The 19,146-nt window shown below is 36.1% G+C and overlaps 1 protein-coding gene across 1 annotated transcript in view; it reads left to right on the plus strand.

Annotated features, from left to right (window-relative positions):
• Nucleotides 1-19,146, plus strand: part of ASTN2 (astrotactin 2) — a 1,297,121-nt gene that overhangs the window by 390,905 nt on the left and 887,070 nt on the right. The window contains exon 6 of the mRNA XM_074211727.1: nucleotides 13,300-13,446. Within this exon, the coding sequence (XP_074067828.1) occupies nucleotides 13,300-13,446 (147 nt within the window). The remainder of the gene's footprint in view (nucleotides 1-13,299; nucleotides 13,447-19,146) is intronic.

A 19,146-nucleotide genomic window follows, 5' to 3' on the forward strand; every position in this document is an offset into this window, starting at 1 on the left:
TCTAGGTTTGCAAGCTCATAGTCCAATGTTCTTTGACTACACCATGATGGTACCCAAGTTATAATTATGTTCAAGCAATCAATATAATTTATTTTTTATTGGATTATAAATTTAGAATAGAAAGTAATATTGGAACTCATATAGTACAATCTTCTCATTCTACTATGGCCTGTAAAAGTTAACAGACTTGCCCAAAACCACAAAGTGACAGAGATAGGATTTGAAAACAAGTATTCTGGTTTCAAATCCTTCATTCTTCCCCCTAAAAGAATTTCCATTTTTGTTTTTATGGCACTTTGATTTCAAAATGTATCTTTACCCACTCTATTAACCAGGGAGCTATCTCCTATGGGAAAGAATTTTTTTAAAGGAAGAAAGCAATTCAGCAAAACTAATCTTCAATAAGGACAACTGGGTAGTTCAGTGAATAATATGATGAATGTGGAATCAAAAAGACTCATCTCCCTAAGTTCAAATCCAGCCTCAGCCACTAACTCATTGTGTGACCCTAGACATACCATTTAAATCTTTTTGCCTTAGTTTCCTCATCTGTATAAATGAACTGGAGAAGGGAATGACAAGTCATTTCAGTATCTTTGCCAAGGAAAGACTTAATGAGATCACAAAGAGTTGGATAAGATTGGAAAAAATGAATAGCAAGCCAAGAGTATATGCAATATTCTACACCTAAAGTCTCCCTTTCCTGTAGAAGGAGAAATGAGGGAAGAAATATACATTTCAGTTAATCCAATTTAAATAGATGTCAATACTCAATTCATTAAATACCTCAATTGTGATGTTGAGTTGACATCTTAGGGAGTTGAGACCTCGGAAATTTTGAATCTTAAACCCAATTTTGAGAAGTATAGAGTCCTGAAGGAGTATGAACTACTACTTACCCTATGCTGGTTGTACTATCTCTGGGGTACCATTATTAACTCTGGGAACCCCATTTTAGGAAAAATAAGCAAGTTCAGAGAAGGGTAGCTAGGATGAATATTAACTGAAAGCAATAATTTATGATGATTATTTAAAGGAATTGCTGACAATGGATGATTTGAAGGTAGGTGTAGAGATCAGCACCATGAAGTATTTGAAGAATTCTTATGTTGAGAACTCAAATTTGTTCCACATGACCCCAAAGGGTAGAGCCAAGAACAGTGACACTTAATAGAATGGCAGCTTTCAGAAAAGAAAAGAAGAAAAAGCTTCCTAATGACTGAGGTTGTTTTCAAGAAGGGCACAGTGCCTTGGGAGATGTTGAATTTCCCTTATTGATGATCTTCAAGTAAAGATTGATCATCTTCTTGTTGAGTATTCATGGAGGAGATTCCTATTTGGCTGTAGGAAGAACTAATTGCCCTCTGCCATCTTTTCCAGTTTTGAGACTACAAATCTGTAATTGAACCCAAAAGACCTTTACTATGACATTGGGATAAATAACAATGCAGCACAGTGGGAAGGAGAGCAAAATCTCAAAACAAGGAAGTATAATATTTAAAAAATGACCAAAGTTAACAATCAATTTCTGAATCTATCAGCTAACAAAAGTAGACTATTGTTTGTGCTTGTGGTTATTTCAATAAAAATTTGGTAAAATTTCAGAAACTGAGACAAACCAGGCTTATTTGACTTGTCCAAGATCACTCAACTAGTAAGTAACTGAAGTCAGATTTTGAACTCAGGTCTTCCTGCTTCCAGGCTTAGCAGTCTATCCAAGGTTGCCCCTCTGCCCAGGGTAGACTGTACCTATAGTCTGGAGGATTTCTTTTCAAATCATATAATATGAATCTGATTTTCATACCAGAAAATCAATTTCATGCTTTCATAGTGCAACAAGACATAAAATCACTAGATTTTTTTTCAAAGGACCTGGGTTCAAATTTTGAATCTACCACATAACTGTTACATCCACTTAGGACATGTCACTTAACTTTGAGCCTCCTTTATTATGAGGAGACATTTAAGTATCAAAATTAGATGGATGTGAGTTTACTGTAATATTTACCCTGTACACGAAGGTTTCATTTCCACTTCTTTGCTTACTAAGAGCTTCTACACCCACAAGTGATATCAGACAGGATATGCAAAAAGGAAATCAAAACATAATTCAGGAAATCAAGTAAATGTCCTTCAATTGGGGAATGGCTTAGCAAACTGTGGTATATGTATGTCAAGGAATACTATTCTATTAGAAACCAGGAGGGTCAGGATTTCAGGGAAGCCTGGAGGGATTTTCATGAACTGATGCTGAGTGAGATGAGCAGAACCAGAAAAACACTGTATACCCTAACAGCAACATGGGAGTGATGATCAACCTTGAAGGACTGGCTCATTCTATCAGTGCAACAATTGGGAACAATTTTGGGCTGTCTGCAAAGGAGAGTGCCATCTGTATCCAGTTAAGGAGCTGTGGAGTTTGAACAAAATTCAAGTACTATTCCCTTTAATTTAGGAAAAAAACAGACATCTTATTGTCTGATCTTGTTACCTCTTAGAATTCTTGTCTCTTCTGTGAGGATATGATTTCTCTCTCATCACACCCAATTTGGATCAAGGTACAACATGGAAACAAAGTAAAGAGTGACAGATTGCTTTCTGTGGGGGGTGGGGGGAGGGAAGTAAGATTGGGGGGAAAATTGTAAAACTCAAATAATATCTTCAATAAAAATTAATAAAAGAAAACATAATTCATAGTAACCCTTCCCTCCAAACTATGTAAAACCATCCCTATGCATAGATCTTTCTCACTGTTTCCTCACAGCATCACTTACTCCATCAAAAATGTTAACATTATTTCCTGCTCACTTTTGACCCAGACCTGTTTGTTGCAAAGTCTACCTTTTTTTGCTCTTAAGGGGGACAAAAAGTACACTTTGATCTCATCTGGGAAAGACAGACCTTGTTTCTATTTTTGAGATTTTCTAGGACTCTTTTTGCACTTGTGTCATTCAGAAATAACTTTAGTCTCCAAACCTAAACATTAGCCCTTGACATGTCTGAGGAAGTCAGGTGGGTAAATACAGAAGTTAGTGGGAGGTTATAAATCTTGTATCACAAATGCACATTATGTGATTTGTTGAATAAATTATTAACACTATTCAAAACCTTGGCACTCACTGGCGTATTTACATTCTCTGGGCAATGAAATAAATACTGTCAACCTTGTGTTTTCAAAGGGGAAGCAAAGAGAAACCAATATAAGTCCTACTAATGAAAATCTTTGGGAAATTTGTAAGGCACTGTGGTCTGGAGTGGGGTGGGCATTCTTTAGGGAAAAGCTAACTTTCAGAGTAGTATTTTCCCAATTGGCATTCATTCCCTCTATTGCTTACTGCTCATAAACCAGAGCCCAAACAAGACTGCTAATACAGGATTCTGCTTGAGGATCGAACTGCAAGAAAGCATTCTTAGTTATGGTTCCCACTGCTACTGTTACTGAGTACTCTGTACATATCAATACCTCTATCTACATATAAACACACAACACATACTTGTAAAATTTAGTAGTGGTTCTGCTCACTCAAAGTTCTTCAGATGTTAGCATTTTATAAATAAACATGCACTAATGTCGTTACTATTATTGCTATTCCATAAATTTAACAACATAGACAGAGACATTAAATAGACCGAGTGTACCTGATGACTGAGTTATAGTTGCTTAGGGAACTGCTGCTGAAATTTCCCCAGCATCTCAGCTGTAATGATGCTTAATCCTGTTTTCTTATGTGACATTCTTCTAAGGTCCCAGCTCCTACCCCTCCTGGGAAGGTCCCCCATCCCCTTGTATAAACTTTTGTTGTGGTATAGACTCAGGGGGCACCAAAGGTCACCAAAATATAAGATTTTATATTTGAAAGAGACTTCAGTGCCCATCTCCTTCAAACCATATCAGAAAAATAAATTGTAACACACCTAGCAAATTGTCATCCAGACCTTTCTTAAAGATCTCCAGAAAGGGGGAAACCCACAGCCTCTAGGGGCAGTTCATTTCAATTTGGATATTTCTGATTGTTAAGTTTTTTTCTTTATATCAAGAATCAATTTTTTTTTCTTTTTTTTAATTTCCATTTACTGGGGCAGAACAAAGCAAATCTAGTTCAGCTTCCACATGATAGTTTTGATATTTGAAGTCTTTTATCATGTCCTATTTAATCCTCTCTGAGACCAGTGAAAACATCTCTAGTTCCTTAAACCTAATCTTCATGTGGCTGAATAATCCCCATGATTCAATTCAATTCAATTCAACATGATTTAATGACATACCTGTAGCCTGTGCTGAGTCATAGGCTTGGAACTGGAGATAACAAAGACAAAAAAAAAAAAAACCAAGGTCTTCCCTTAAAGAAACTACATTCAATTGATAGAAACAATATATAGACATATATGTAAATACAAAACATGAACCAAGTAAGTATGAAGTTGTCGATATGAGTCAACCACACTTCCTTTCCAAATGTATATCTGATGAATAGATTAGCTTGTTGCCTTTCTCTGGACAATTCAGCTTATGGCCTTTCTATGCTGTGTTACTCAGAACTGAAAGCAATATTTTCTAGATGTCCCCTGACCTGTGACCTGGACCATGGATTGGAGCTTGCCATGCTTAAACTTTGTTGTCCAAAAGACATCCAAACTGGGCTCTAGCCTTCTCCTGGCAGGTGAATGTCTTAAACAATCAGGACATATGATTATCTCTTTTCCTTTGGAACATAACTCCTTAGGGAATCTATAACTTCCCAACGTTACAAATTTTAGTATTAATGCTTTAAAAAGGTTCTTTGGTATGAAAGCCAGGGAGACTTGGGTTCAAGTCTCACCTCTGACATATATTGCAACTACCAATAATTTCACATACTTGCATTCATAGAGCAATTTCCCCATTCAAGAACTCTTTATACAATACAGTCCCCATCCCCACTACCCTAATAAGCAATGTGCTGTAATTTTTGTTATGTTTTTCCTATGCTTTGCCTGGACTTCTCTTGTCTTAATCTAAGTCAATAGCCTCTTGTTTACTATAACTACTCATTGGAATTTTACCATGGATCTCCTCCATGTACTCAAAGCTTAATCAAATCCCTTCTCTTTTTCTTTTCTTGGCTAAATACTATTGATTTCTATAACATTCATCACAAATCCTTTTTTCTATCCCTTTAGTCATTCTGAATTTTCCTGAATTACTATCACTTCAATACTTTGAACCTTAGAGTTACAGCCAAAGGACCAAAATATATGGCTTTGAATCCCAGTTTTGCCATTCACTGTGAAAATTTACACCAATAACTTAATCCAGTCTGGGTCTCAGTTTCCTTGTCTGTCAAATAAGAAAGTTGAATTAGATGTTCTTTCCTCTCCTTCCACTGTTCTAGATTAAGATACCATTCTAACATTGTAGATATATTCATTTTACTCTCCTTTTCTATTATAGCTAAGAGTATTTGTATTTGTGAGTCTTCCATGTGAAACAAGAACCAGGACTGGTTAGGTTGAAGGCATTAGATATTCATTTATTAAGCTAAGAATTTATAGATAAACCTACTTGAAACATAGGGTTTTCTTTGTTATCATGTATTTCTATGGGGGGGGGAAGACAGGAGGAAAGAGAAAAGAACAGTTTAGTGTCTTACACTAAGAGACTAACTCATATGAATAGAATTACAAAGATAAAATAAGATTTATAAGAAATATCTAGTCCAATACAATCTTTTTACAGGTCAGAAAACTAAGGTCAAAAGATGAGAAATGGCCAGCCTTAACAAAGCTAGCATTCACTTGAGCCAAGATTCAACTTCAGTTCTCTCACTCCACATCCTCTTGATTATACTGATAATCAGTTCTTATATATGAACTAAAATGATTTGCCCAAGGCCATGCTGCCAATATTAGTGGCTGAGCAGTCTTGAACCTAGGGCTCCCTGGAGTTTTCTATCACGTCTTACCATCTCCCAACCTGTGATAATTAGCATAATTCCATTAGCTTGCTCTATATCTCTTTACCTAGGCCTACAATTGTTATTTTATTGGTTGGTAGAATTTTTTTAAAAAAACCACGAATTATATAAAAGAACATCTTTAAACAATAAACTTTAGAAACTTAGATCACTGGAGATTTCAGTGAAGGATATTTCATAAGGAATTTCTTCTATTTTTTTCTATTCCTCCCTTTTGAGAGGTCTAACAGCAAAGCTTTTTATCTCCAGATGAATGTTCAAACACAGTGTAAAAGTGCTTATGTGGAATTGTTAATGATCTGAAGAGAAGGTGATACATTGGAAAACAAGAAAAATACTCTTCCACTTTAAGAGAAAGAGAAAGATATGTTTATTCAAATAAAAACTCAGGTATTATAGCAATAGTGTCTATGTGGCAGCCAAAAGAGAAAACCTATCTTTGAGAGGTAATGTGCCCAGAAGTTAAATAAAAGACATTATCAAAAAATATGTAACTGCCAAAGGGAGTAACAGGGTCACTTCAAAATATTGAGAGGAAGGAATGACTGAGGGAGCACATGTACTCCATCATTGCTTACATAATCCTGAAAGTTCTAATGTATGACCCCTCACTAGTTAGTGGACATGAATCCCATATAAAATGAGAGCCTATAGAATGGTGAGGATCAGTATCAGTGGAAAGAGAACCCTTTTTCATGAGGTTATATATATGGATGCAATGAAATAACAATCCAGGGCAAGGCAGACCTAGGCCTTTTGGTGGACATCTGTAGTATCTTTCCTTATGGACACCACATTTTTGGAAAGGATTGACTAGTGAAAGCATATCTGGAGAAGGAATATGAAGATGATGAGAGAAGTGAAGACTGTTCATGTCCAAATAGGGAAAATAAATCATTGACTGCTTTATGATGGAGAAGAAATCTTAGATGAGTAATTGGAAAACAGAATAATAACTTTAAACTTTTGAACAACTGTCCTTTAGATGATGGATTAGAATGTTTCTTTTCTGCTCCTGTTGGCAGAAACAGCAAATCACAAAGGCAGATTTTAGCTCAATATAAAAAATAACAATTTCTAATCATTTGAACTGTCTACTTGGCTGCTTGAAGACTTTGTGAAAATTAATTTTTACTTGGAATTTTCAAGTAAAAGCTAGGTAATTGCCTTTTAGGGATATTAGAGATAGTTCTATTATTTTATTTAGGAATGGTTTGAACTAGGGAAATTTGAGGATACCTTCAAATATGGGGGTTGACAATTTGCTGAAAGTAATGCTCTCCTAAGAGTTGAGACATGAGACAGAGATGTTACAATTGCTGGAAAAAGCACTTGATTTGAAATAACAGACCTAGACTCAAATCCATAATCTATGTTACTTTTGGCAAGGTACTTAATCATTGTGAGTTTCATTTTCTTCTTTTACATTAAGTTAATATAAAATAATCTCCTATACTCTTTCTACTTGTAATATTTAAGATCTTAGGATGGGATAAAGATCAGAAAAGATGTGGGAAAATATAGAATCCTTTGCCTGCTTTGGGTATCTCAATGAAAGGTCTATAGAAGACAGAGAGAAAATGAGAACCCCAAGTACTCAGAAGAAATCATGTACATGAAGTGGAAATTGGAGGATGATAAATAAAAATTCATGCAAAAACAAAGAATGAATATGATCCATGAGATAGCCTTTCCTGAGAGAGAAACTTGCTATAATTCTTTGACCCTTTAAGTCAGTTGTATTTAGTCTCCTTGACACCTTTGAGGCTTGCTTTGGCACATCTAGACAGCTTTCCATAATATGCCAGGAAAGAATACAAAAATGGCCCTCTTGTGGAGCCAGTTGAATAGTTTCACCAGAAGCCCCCTAACAGGAGCAAAGTTCATACATAAGATGTTATTTCCTTATCAACAAAATGAAAATATAAAAACTGCCACCAGTCTGGATCACAGAGGCACCCAGTAAAGTTAAAAAGAATAATTTCATAAGACAATATTGGTTTCTTTATTTTCCCATCCAACAAACATTTTTTGAATACTTAACTATACAGAGTCTTGTACTAGGTGCTGTGGGATATATGTAAAGTTCTGACTAGGCATATCCCTTGCTCTTATGTAATTTTCAGTCTAAGGAGACAAAAGGCCAAATTCAGAGAACTCTAAGTGTGGGTCATTGTATAAGCTCATTGGAAAGATAAAAACTGAAATTCTCAGAGAGGTTGGAGAATTTGTAATCAACAGGGAGAATTGGGAAGACTTCTTGTAAACTAGAGGCATTGGTCTGCACTTGAAGTTTCTTTCTTCTCCTTTCACTATTAAAATCTTTAAAGTTCCATTCAAATATCACTCACAGTCAGATATCACATTTTCAGGGATGAAGCAGGATCATAAATCTGGGAGGGATAACACAGAGGCAAAATTTATAGGCAGCTACTAGAGATCAAGGCAAGTCAGGGATCACCAAGATTAGGATCCTTTTGGGGATAGTAGTGTTCCTTCCCTTGATTTACATGACAGCACCAGAAGAATATGTTGTTTAAAAGATAGTTTTATTTTTGTATTTATTTTTTTATTAGGAAACAGATGGGAAAATTTGATAGCACATATTTTTCCCAATACTACCCAGAATCCTCTAATCTGAATTTTCTCAAGGGTACTTGAAGCAATTTATTGCATCAATCTACTTTTTGTCCAGGGTTTCTTCAATACTATCATACCTCTACTTAGGAAGACAATGTCATTTTCCAGAATTATCTCTTACTGTGTCAGATCTAGACTTAATATGTAGCATAGTATAGTGGAACAAGCAATGGATTTAGACAAAGTTTGAATTTTGATTCTGTCTGCTGAGCTTTATGTGACCTTTGACAAGTCACTTTCTCGGGACTTTATTTATAGTAATAGATGATCTATATTGTTATTTCCAGGGATGCTATTCCATGGCTGTGTGTATGTATGCATGTATGTGTGTGTGTGTGTGTGTGTGTGTGTGTGTGTGTGTATTTACTTGTACCCATTCAATAGGTTCAGCACATGGGAATTTTCTACTAAGAAGGGCCTCATGAGAATGGAACCCATTGTGAAGATGTCTCATTCTTCTCAATGTAAAATGTGATTGATTCTGCTCTGAATTCAATTTAAATATGATTGATTTTGTTCTTCCAACTTGGCATTTCCAGAAGGAGAATCAATCAAACCTGAAATTGTAGGCAATGTGTGTATCAACAAAGTAGAAATGTTTCTAGTTGAATTTCCAAAGCAATGTGTTTATGGTCTGTCTTTTCCTTTGCTGTTTTGAGAGAAATTGGGGAGAAGAAAATAGAAAAAGGAGACTTGAATATTCATTTTCTTCAGCCAGAGGAATTAGAATCATTTGATAGCTGATTTAGAGCCGAAATAAACCTAGTGATGCTCTAGTCCAATCCCTTCATTTTATAAAAGATGCAGTCCCTTGGAGAAGAGGAGGTGACTTGCCAGAGTCTTCACAGTTATCAAGGAATTGAGCTAAGATTAGGTTTTCTTATACCAAATCTCCAAGTGTATAATTTGATTAGGAGGCCTTTCTGCTTCCCCTGCATTTTAGTATTTTTCATGGGGCCTCTGCCTCTTGCTTACACCGAGTTCTGCCTTCCTCTGTCAGAGAATGCCTGTTAACAGGACTCTGAATTCTTTCCTCTTCGTAGTTGCTGCTGGTAGGTTGCTGTAGACCTTTCTTAATCTCAGGAACATATGACAACTGCAGTATATGCTTCTAGGTCTCACATCACCCTTGCTTCCTTCTCTGAAATTGCTGCTATCATGGTGCAGTCCCTCATCACCTGGACTATTGCAATAGCCTACTAAGCAGTGGATCTGTCTGCCTCAAGTCTCTGCCCACTCCAGTCTGCCCTCCCCTCCATTGTCAAAATGATCTTCCTGATTCAATTAACTCCAGTGGTCCCTTGTCACCTCTAAATCAAATACAAAATCCCCTAGTTGACACTGAGTCCTTAACCTGGGCCCTCCCCTTCCTTTCTTTCCATACACGTTACATACCCACATGTAATCTGAGGTCCAATTCACACTGGCCTCCTTGTCATTCCTAGAAGAAGACACTCCATCTCATGACTCCAGGTGTTTTCACTATCATCCAGACCTAGAATTCTCCTCTCTCATTTCTACATCCTGGCTTGCTTCAAGTCTCAGCTAAAATCCCAAAGTCTTAATCCTCCTTAATTCTAGTGTCATTTCTCTATTGATGACTTCCAATTTATCCTTTATCTAACTTGTTTGTACACACTTATTTGCAAGTTGTCTCCCCCCACCATTAAACAGTGAGCTCCCTGAAAAGAGAATGTCTTTTATTTTTCTTTGAATCCTCAGTCCATAGCACAATTCTTGAGACATAGTAGGTGCTTCATAAATGTTTATTTACTATCTGACTGGCTGCTGCTGAGAGTATCCTGGGGCCTCTTCTTAAGCCTGGAAAACAGACCATCAGCAGTATTTGTTTCTAAGCCTCAGCATTGTGCCCACTGAGGATTGAACATGCTGGCCTGTTCCCTGAGGCAAGAAGTCTTGTGTTGGACTGGTTTTGCCTGACGTGTGCTCATCTACTCCTGTTCCCACTGTGAGGTCACAGCCAGGTGCCGTTGCCTTGGTAACTTTACAGGACCGATTAGCAGCTCCCTGGGCATCTGTTTACTGTGTGTTCTAGACTAGACCTCTTTGTGTATTTCTGCTTCCTTTCTTTAGGGATAAAACAGGAAATTGGATTTCCCTGAGGCAGGGGATAGATAAGTTGCTGATAAAAAAAAAATATCCCCTTTCCTTTGACGCATCCCCTCTCTTTTCTCCATCTGATTTTTCATTTTTAGTGAAGGCAGCTCATAAAGCTATGCAAGGAATGATGGGTGGTTTTTATATTCTGGTCCTTAGCGCTTGCCTGTATTAGTCAATAAATGGTAGTTTGACTAGATTCAGAATGGGTACAAGGGGATAGACCTCCTTATGAGAACCCTTGTTGCTTTAGCTTTGTGTACTGGTGGAAGAAGATGGTACTGTTAGATCTTTGGCCTTTGTCCTCACATTGTACCTAACAAGCTGGAAAAATTGGGAATGGGGGAGGCTGTTAAGGGGACTCACCTCACATTTTGGGGATTGTTTTCTTATTTGTAAAATGAGGAAGTTGAATAGATGATCCCTTATAGTCTCTTCTATGATCCTACAATGCTGGACTCTGGAAAATGGATGTCATCAGGTTGGATGCACACAAATCCTTTCCCTCTTCATTTCTGATAGGAATCTCTCATTACAAAGTATTTATCATGGGACTATTTTTTTCCCATTTCAAAATATGGCATGATTCTAACAATAGTACTTCAAAATTACCCTTCAATTTATATTTTCATCTGTAACTTAAATTTTGCCCCCAAATAGAAGTTCTGATTCATAATTCTAAGAGACTATTTTGTGTACCCCACTCTACCTTCTTATTTTAAACCTATGGACATCAAGATTGAGCAAATTTGTTTTGCCAAAAGTCATACAACCGGTTAGTGACAAAGTTAGAATTTGAACCCAGGTTTCCTCATTCCAGATCCAATGTCAGTTTTATTGCATCCTAATGCCAGAAGTCTGCTTTTCAATAATCAAAATAGAGTTAATCCCATTCTCCAAGTACTACTTTACCTTTCCTGTTTCTCTTTAGGTCAACAATCCTGCACACCAGGAAAGTCCTTCAGTGCTCATAGCTACCTGTTAAAATTCTATGCATGCATCAAAAATCAATTCAAAATACATTTTCTCTGAAAAGTTTTGCTTTATTTCCCCTTTAGAAGTGGGGAAAGACCTCCCAGTCCTTTGTACTTCTCTCATAAATTTACAATATTTAATTATTAGCATTTATCAGATTGTTATGAGGATTCAATAAGATAATATAAAGTTCTTAGCACGTCTGGCAAATGGCAGGTGATAAATATTAGCTATTATTATTAATTAATTAGAGTATTATTTATGTATGTATGTTTTTGCTGCCCCAATAAAAATTTTAACCTCTTTGAAGAAAGGGACTATGTCCTATTCATATTTAAATTCCCCAGTATACTTAGTACATAGTTTTCCAAATAGTAGGTACTCAATACATGTCTATTGAATTTGTTCTGTTCCATGAAGCTAAGATAGATGACTAGGTAAAGCCGTCATGTCATAGAGAAAAAGATTAAAAAGAAAAACAGAACCTCAAACTTTAGATAGGCTTTTCAGGATTGCAGAAAGTGCCCTCAAGAAGGTAAGTCAGAGCCAAATGCATCTCATGATGTTGCAGAATGACATCCATTTGTGTCTGACACAGACACTAATGGAGTTCAATATCCCATTCACCCAGAACATCTCTTTCTACTCCTGATAAAAGCCTATCTAAAAAGAAGAGGGGGGGTGGGGAAACTCATCCTACACAGAAACAGATGGAACTCTAGGCTTATGAGACGAAATGATGGAAGTACCAGTCCTTGGAACACAGCAGTCATCTTCATGTTGTTGTTCCATGCTCTAATACACAGGAGGCAGCTTTTAAATACTTGACTATTGACATAATAAAACCCATTTCATCAGGATATTTGAGAAATTGGCTATTATAATCAAAAGACCCCTTGAATTAGAGTCAAAAGATCAGGGTTTGAATCTCAAACTTCTATTTACTCTCTCTGACCTTGATTAAATCATTCTTTGGGTCTTGGTTTCCTTCTTTGCAAATGGGAGGCTTCTGTTTTTATATCCCTTCCGACTAAATCAATGAGATCAGTATAACTCAAATTTTCTGGTTTAAACTAGAGGTTCATTATTTTTTCTAAGTTTCAAACTTCACTATTAAAGAGCTCAAAATACATTACCTAGCCGTGTGGCCTTGGGCAAGCCACTTAACCCCATTTCCTTGAAAAATCTAAAAAAAAAAAATTTAAAAAAAGCTCAAAATATCTACATGTTGTTGAGTTAAAAGTATAACTGATGCTCCAGGAAACATGTGTTTGGTGGTTAAATTTATAACAGATTATATTTATTAATTAACTATGAATTCCACTATAATCTCTTTTATAATGCTGTGGTATTCCTCATTAAATATTTTTCTTTCTAGAGCAAATTTATGAAGTTATTTTGTAAGTTTAGCTTAGTTGGCAAACAACAAAACCAAAAACATCCAAGGAATACTAGCATGTCCATGTCTTTAATGGTATGAAAGATTTACTAGCTAGTGAAACATTCATTGTATATATTTTAAAATATAAATAAAATCTCAATATATCCCCACTATCATTCCTGCCTTAGTAAGTCCTTTCATATGATTGAATCATCATTTGGTGATTTTCAGGTCTGCTGAAAAGCCCTGTGAACAAGACAGCCCTCACATTGATTGCAGTGAGCTCCTGTGTCCTGGCCATGGTGTGTGGGAATCAACTCTCCTGCCCCTTGACTGTGAAGGTGACGCTTCATGTGCCAGAGCATTTCATCGCAGATGGTAAGAGTCAAAAGCAGTAAGTACTTAAGGCAGCCCAGTGTCCTGAAGACCCACAAAACACCTTTCAGCTAAGAGTAAAGTAGTTCTCCATATGTGATCCAATCTTGAGATTCTAAGTCAGCAAACAAATAAAAAAAAAGGTAACTGCCTTAATTGATTCTGAACCATCAAATCCTTCTTAATGCAATGTCATTCACTGCGAATGTGTGATTAGAATTATAGAACATCAGAGCTGCAAATGACTTTAGAAAAAATAGAATGTTAGGCCATAGGACATAGAATGTCAGCATTAGAAGTAACCTTAGAGCTCAGAATTTAAGAAAAAAAGAATGTCAGAGCTATAGGGCACCTTAGTTTGAATATCATTAGCTCTTTTTTTATAATGTTTTAAGATTTTTTTAAAAGTGCTTTCTTCACAATATAGTGAAGCTTATTTTGCTTGCAGTCTCTATTGCATACAAGTGAGAAAACTGAGGTTCAAAAGAGACCTTTCCATAGTCACATAATCTGAAGTGTCACAGAGAAAGATGATTTCAGCTGAGTTCTAACTCCATCCCATTGGAGTGGTGGTGGTGGTGGTGGTAATTTGGTTTGATTTTATATCCCTTATGGCATATTATCTTAAGAGTCTGGGTACAGATTCTTGACTATCACTTAATCTCTTGAGGCCGCATCTGTTAAATGAAATAGGAATAATTCTATGGTTCTTGAAGCCTATAAATCTGAAGTAGTTTTAAATTTATTTTTGTATTTTGGCAAATGTATTGTAATGTAATTGATTTCATTTGCAAAACTATGAATTTTATTTTGAGAATTTAAGAACGGTATTTCAGGAGTCCATAAGTTCCATGACATTGCCAAAAGGAGCCAAGAAAAGGTAAAGAATTCCTAGGAGACCTTATCTCTTATAACCTTTCCAACTATATATCTATATGATCTGAGGATCCTAGGAACGTAAGAGTTGGGAGGGATCTTGAAGATTAAACTCTCTCTTTAGACGGATAAAGAAACAGATAAATTGGCCTAGATTTTACATTCTCTGTTACCATTAAGAAAGGGTTTGATACGGAAACAAAAAAATAGAAATGAAATAACAGGGTTAATTATTAAGTGAATATTTAGTGAATAATGAATAAAAAGTGATATGAATAAATGTGAGAAAGCAATTATAAAGGTTCTATTTGTAAATCCCAAAAGGGAGTTCTATTTATTAATCATGCTTTGGTGCTCAATGAAGCAGATTCTCAGGAGACTTGTGTTGGGCAACCTAATTGTTAATCTAGCTTGGATTTCTTGAAAGTTCTTGAAAGGAATAGGATTGAATTTTCTTTAGAATGTATATGTTTTTAAAAATGTGTTTCTTTCTAAAGTAGCATCCCAAATACCACCCCCTCATGCTTCCCATCAGCTGCTTTGCTCCCATTAGTACCAATGCATTATTGAAAGGATATGCTTTAATACAGACTTCTCTGAAATCATAGGCTCATAGGTTTTAGAGTGAGAAGGTAGTTTAGAGAGCATCAAGCATGGTCCTCTCATTGGCTGCTTTCAAAGCATCCAATTAGATATTTGCTCATATAAATAAATAATGATTACACTGCTATGGGATTGTTGTGTTGTCTGAGAAGTGACAAAGGAGCAGAAGTTGTGGTAGTTAACAAGTGTATAGATTTAATTTACAGCTCATGAAGACACTGGAGGTCAAGGCAAGTGAGAGTCTTAAACTAAGAAGGCAGGTCAGGATTTGAGAAAGAGGAAAAAATATGAGTCGGGCACACTGTGAAAGTTTAGGTTATAAAGTGGAAGCACAGTACTATTAATTCAGCTAAGAGAATTATAGTTTTCCAAAGTTAGAAAGGGGGTCTCATTGGTCATTTAGATCCCTAGAGGCAAGTAGGTGATCCAGTAGAGGGAGTGCTAGACCTGAACGCAGGAAGATTTGAGTTCAAATCCTAACTGATATCTACCAGCTATGTGACTAACTAGCAAGTGATTTAACCTGCCTCTGAAATTCCATCTGCATTTTCCTCTTAAGGTTGTTGTGGGAATTAAATGAGATAATATTTATAAAGAGCTTAGCACAGTTAACATGTATAATAAATATTTCCTTCTTTTCCCAATTCTATCTGTTCTCCTGGGTTTGTGGCCATGGCATCTGAATCCTTCTCACTCTACCCTTCCCCTGCATTCTCAAAACTCCCCTACCCCACCCCTCAAAAAAAATCTTAGATTTAATCTGCTTTGATAAAGAGAGAATGCACCTAGGCAGTCTTCAAGCTGCCAGGAAGGCCAATGCCACTGAGCTGAGGAATTGGAACTGACTGAATAATGGGTCTCATCTGCAGGAACAAAATGAGATTTGCCCTCATGTTAGTAAAAAGTTGTACTTGATACTTACTGTATAGAACATAGAAAAGGTCAGTGAGACACAACACTCTTCTAGAGCCAAGCTGACAATAACAGTAAATTCTGACAGCAATCCCTAACCAACTTTTGGGTCATCTTTTCCTTACTGCCCTCCCCTACCACCACCAACCTTGTTACTCTTGATTGGAATGCCAGTTACTTCATGCCACCTAACTCTGTGAGTACACAGTTCTTGGGTGAATTTGCCCATCCCACTTATACACTCTCAGTTAATTAAGAGTCCAGATATTCAATCAATCAGTTGATTAATAAGCATGCATTTAGTGCCTACTAAGCACTATGCTAGATATTGGTTATAGAAATTCAAATAATGAAACTGTTCCGGATCTCATTGATCTTGCTTCATAGCTGAGGGAAAAAAACACTAACCTAGAAAGAGAAGCCCCAAGTTCTAGAGCTAAGTATCTCTTCTCTTCAAACTTGGTCCCCTCTCCAACTTAGATGAAGAACTCAATGAAGCATATTCTGCACCAGAAATATAGAGTCAGAGAACTCCACTCTCTGTTGCTTGATAGTCATATAGTGTTGAGCAGATCACCTTCTCTCTACAAGTCTGTTTTACCAGTCAGCAGCAAGTACACTAAATTTGGAATGAGGGAGACCAGATTTTAGATTAAACTGTAGATACTTTCCATTTCATCTGGGGCAAGTCATTTAATATCTTTGTGCCTCAATTTCTTCATTATAAAATAAAGAGGTTGAACTTGATATTTCCTTTAAGTTTTAAATCCTAAGATCATCTATAAAATGAAATGGTCAAATGAGATGATCTCTATGTTCCTTCTTGTTTTAAAACTTATAATTTAGTAGCTCTGATTCAAATTCCTCTCTCTCTCTCTCTCTCTCTCTCTCTCTCTCTCTCTCTCTCTCTCCCTGCTCCCTTACTATGACTCTCCGAGTTTAATGTTGAATGGATGAAAGAATGTGAGAGCAAAAGAATTCCAGTTTGGTGAGGATGTAGGATTTATGTTTGGGTGCCATGAAAGACAATATCTAGATCATGTTTCCAGTTTTTTTTTTAAGAAGAATGTTGAAAAGTTGCATCTAACTAATTTGTTAGCAAGATTTGTGTGTTGGGGGATTTGGGGACAAAGGAGGTGACCAGGATGATGAATTGGAAGAGCAATTGAAAAGAGCTAAGTATATAGAAAAGAAGGCTAGGGCAACAATACTTATCAAATCTTTGGAAAAAACTGTCATGGGAAAAAAGGATTCAATAGACTTGGTCTTCTTGATCCCACAGGGCAGGAATCATGGTGATGTGTAGAAGCTTCAAAGAGGTTTGATACAAAGAAAAATGAACAAAAAATAGAGATGCCAAAGTAATGAAATGAATTGTCTTGAGAAGTGATGGCTTCCTCTTCTCTGAAGGTCTTCATATATCTACTGGATTACTGTTTGTTGAAGTAGTCAGATTCCTATCCAGGAGCAAGTTGAATTCAATGACTTCTAAAGATCCTTCCAGCATTAAGGTTTTATGATTCTTTGTCATCTACTTGTCCCTGACCATAGGACTAAGGAATTTGGATTTTATCTATGGTGCTTTAAGAATTTTATAATGTTAATTTTCCCCCTATTTTTAAAGGAAGTGGTCATAGCTTACCATGATGGGAAGTTGCAAAGCACTGTGATTTTTACTGAAAATGTTTGTTGATACATGGTTACCTCTGTACCATCTTTAGAAACAAGTCTCATGACTCTCCTCCTCTGAACCTCTAGTCACATTATTAACTGTACCTAAAATTAACCCTTCTCTAATCTCATCTCATTGACATTCTTAGTATTCAGTTCAGTATTAGTGCTTCATGATCACAACATACCAGTCTGGTTTCAATAACTCTTAGTCCTGATTTTTGTGTTCATAATTTTTTTTTACTATTGAAAGCAATGATTTTTTCAGATTTCTTCTGCATATCCCTCATCACTGGATTCCATTGGAGTGAAGAACATATCTCAGTCTTATTTGTATACTTATTTGAGTACCCCCCAGTTATGAGCAGAGGGTCTAGTTTATAGATGGGGATTAGGATTCAATCTGATAAACAGCTAACATTTATTAAACAGCTAGTGCAAGATCCTGTGCTGTGTATTACAAATGCAAAGATGCAAAGAATTTAGTCCTGTCCTTAAAGAGGTTATAATCTGGGGCAGCTAGGTGGTATAGTGGATAGTGCACTGGCCCTGGAGTCAGGAGTACCTGAGTTCAAATCTAGCCTCAGACACTTAATAATTACCTAGCTGTGTGGCCTTGGGAAAGCCACTTGACCCCATTGCCTTGAAAAACTCTAAAAAATACTAAAAACAAAAAGCAAAACCAAGAGGTTATAATCTACTGGAATGATAAAATTTGTAGGAAAGAAAGAATTTTACTTATAACTTAGAATAGTGTTAAGTAAACCATGGTCCATGGACCACACCCAGTCCAATGTTATTGTAGTTTAACTTGAGCTAAGACTGTTTTTATATATTTAAAATAAAGTTTGAATGTATTTTAAAATGTTAAAAAAAAAGAGAAAGCATAAACAAACACCCCAAAACATTCTAAGTTCTTGTGCTATGTAACAATAGGCCATAGCCTCAATTTATTCCCCTGCCTGTATTTGCAAATTCCTATATATAATGTTAGAGCACAAAATGCAGAGTCTTGAAACTTGAAGAGAACTTAGAAACTATCTAGTCCAACTCTTCCAATTTATATCTGGAAAAAGAGAGAATTGAAAGGTACCTCAGGGATTGCCTAGATTGAAACAGCAATGCTGTTCAAACCATTCTGCTTTGCCCAAGGTCACAAAAGTAAGTTAATAACACAGGCTCAATAAATGTTTGTTAGATGAACTATAAAGATTTGTTTATTGAACAAATAAACGGAAAAGACTGTTGATTATCCCAAAGAGATGCATCAAGTGAAAACAGTATGGTATTATAGAAAGTACTCTGGATTTTCACTTAGAAGATCTGGATTTGAATCATACCTTGACTCCTTAAAATCTATGTGATCTTAAGAATATCCTTTATGATCTCTGGGGATCAGTTATATCTTTAAAATGAAAGGATTAAACTCGTTAATCTACAAACTCCATTTTTAATTTGAAATGTCATGATCTATAATCTGTCTTTGATGTATTTTTTTTCTTTTGTTTGTGTAAGGAACTCCTGAATAAAGGAACTCATTTGACCTAGATCCATATCTATTCTTCAGCTTATAGTCTTAGAGGTTATATGGCAATACTGAGAAGCTAAGGGATTTGATTAACATCACACAGATAGATAGTC

Source organism: Macrotis lagotis, chromosome 1 (assembly GCF_037893015.1).
Source record: "Macrotis lagotis isolate mMagLag1 chromosome 1, bilby.v1.9.chrom.fasta, whole genome shotgun sequence".
Taxonomy (NCBI): Eukaryota; Metazoa; Chordata; class Mammalia; order Peramelemorphia; family Peramelidae; genus Macrotis; species Macrotis lagotis.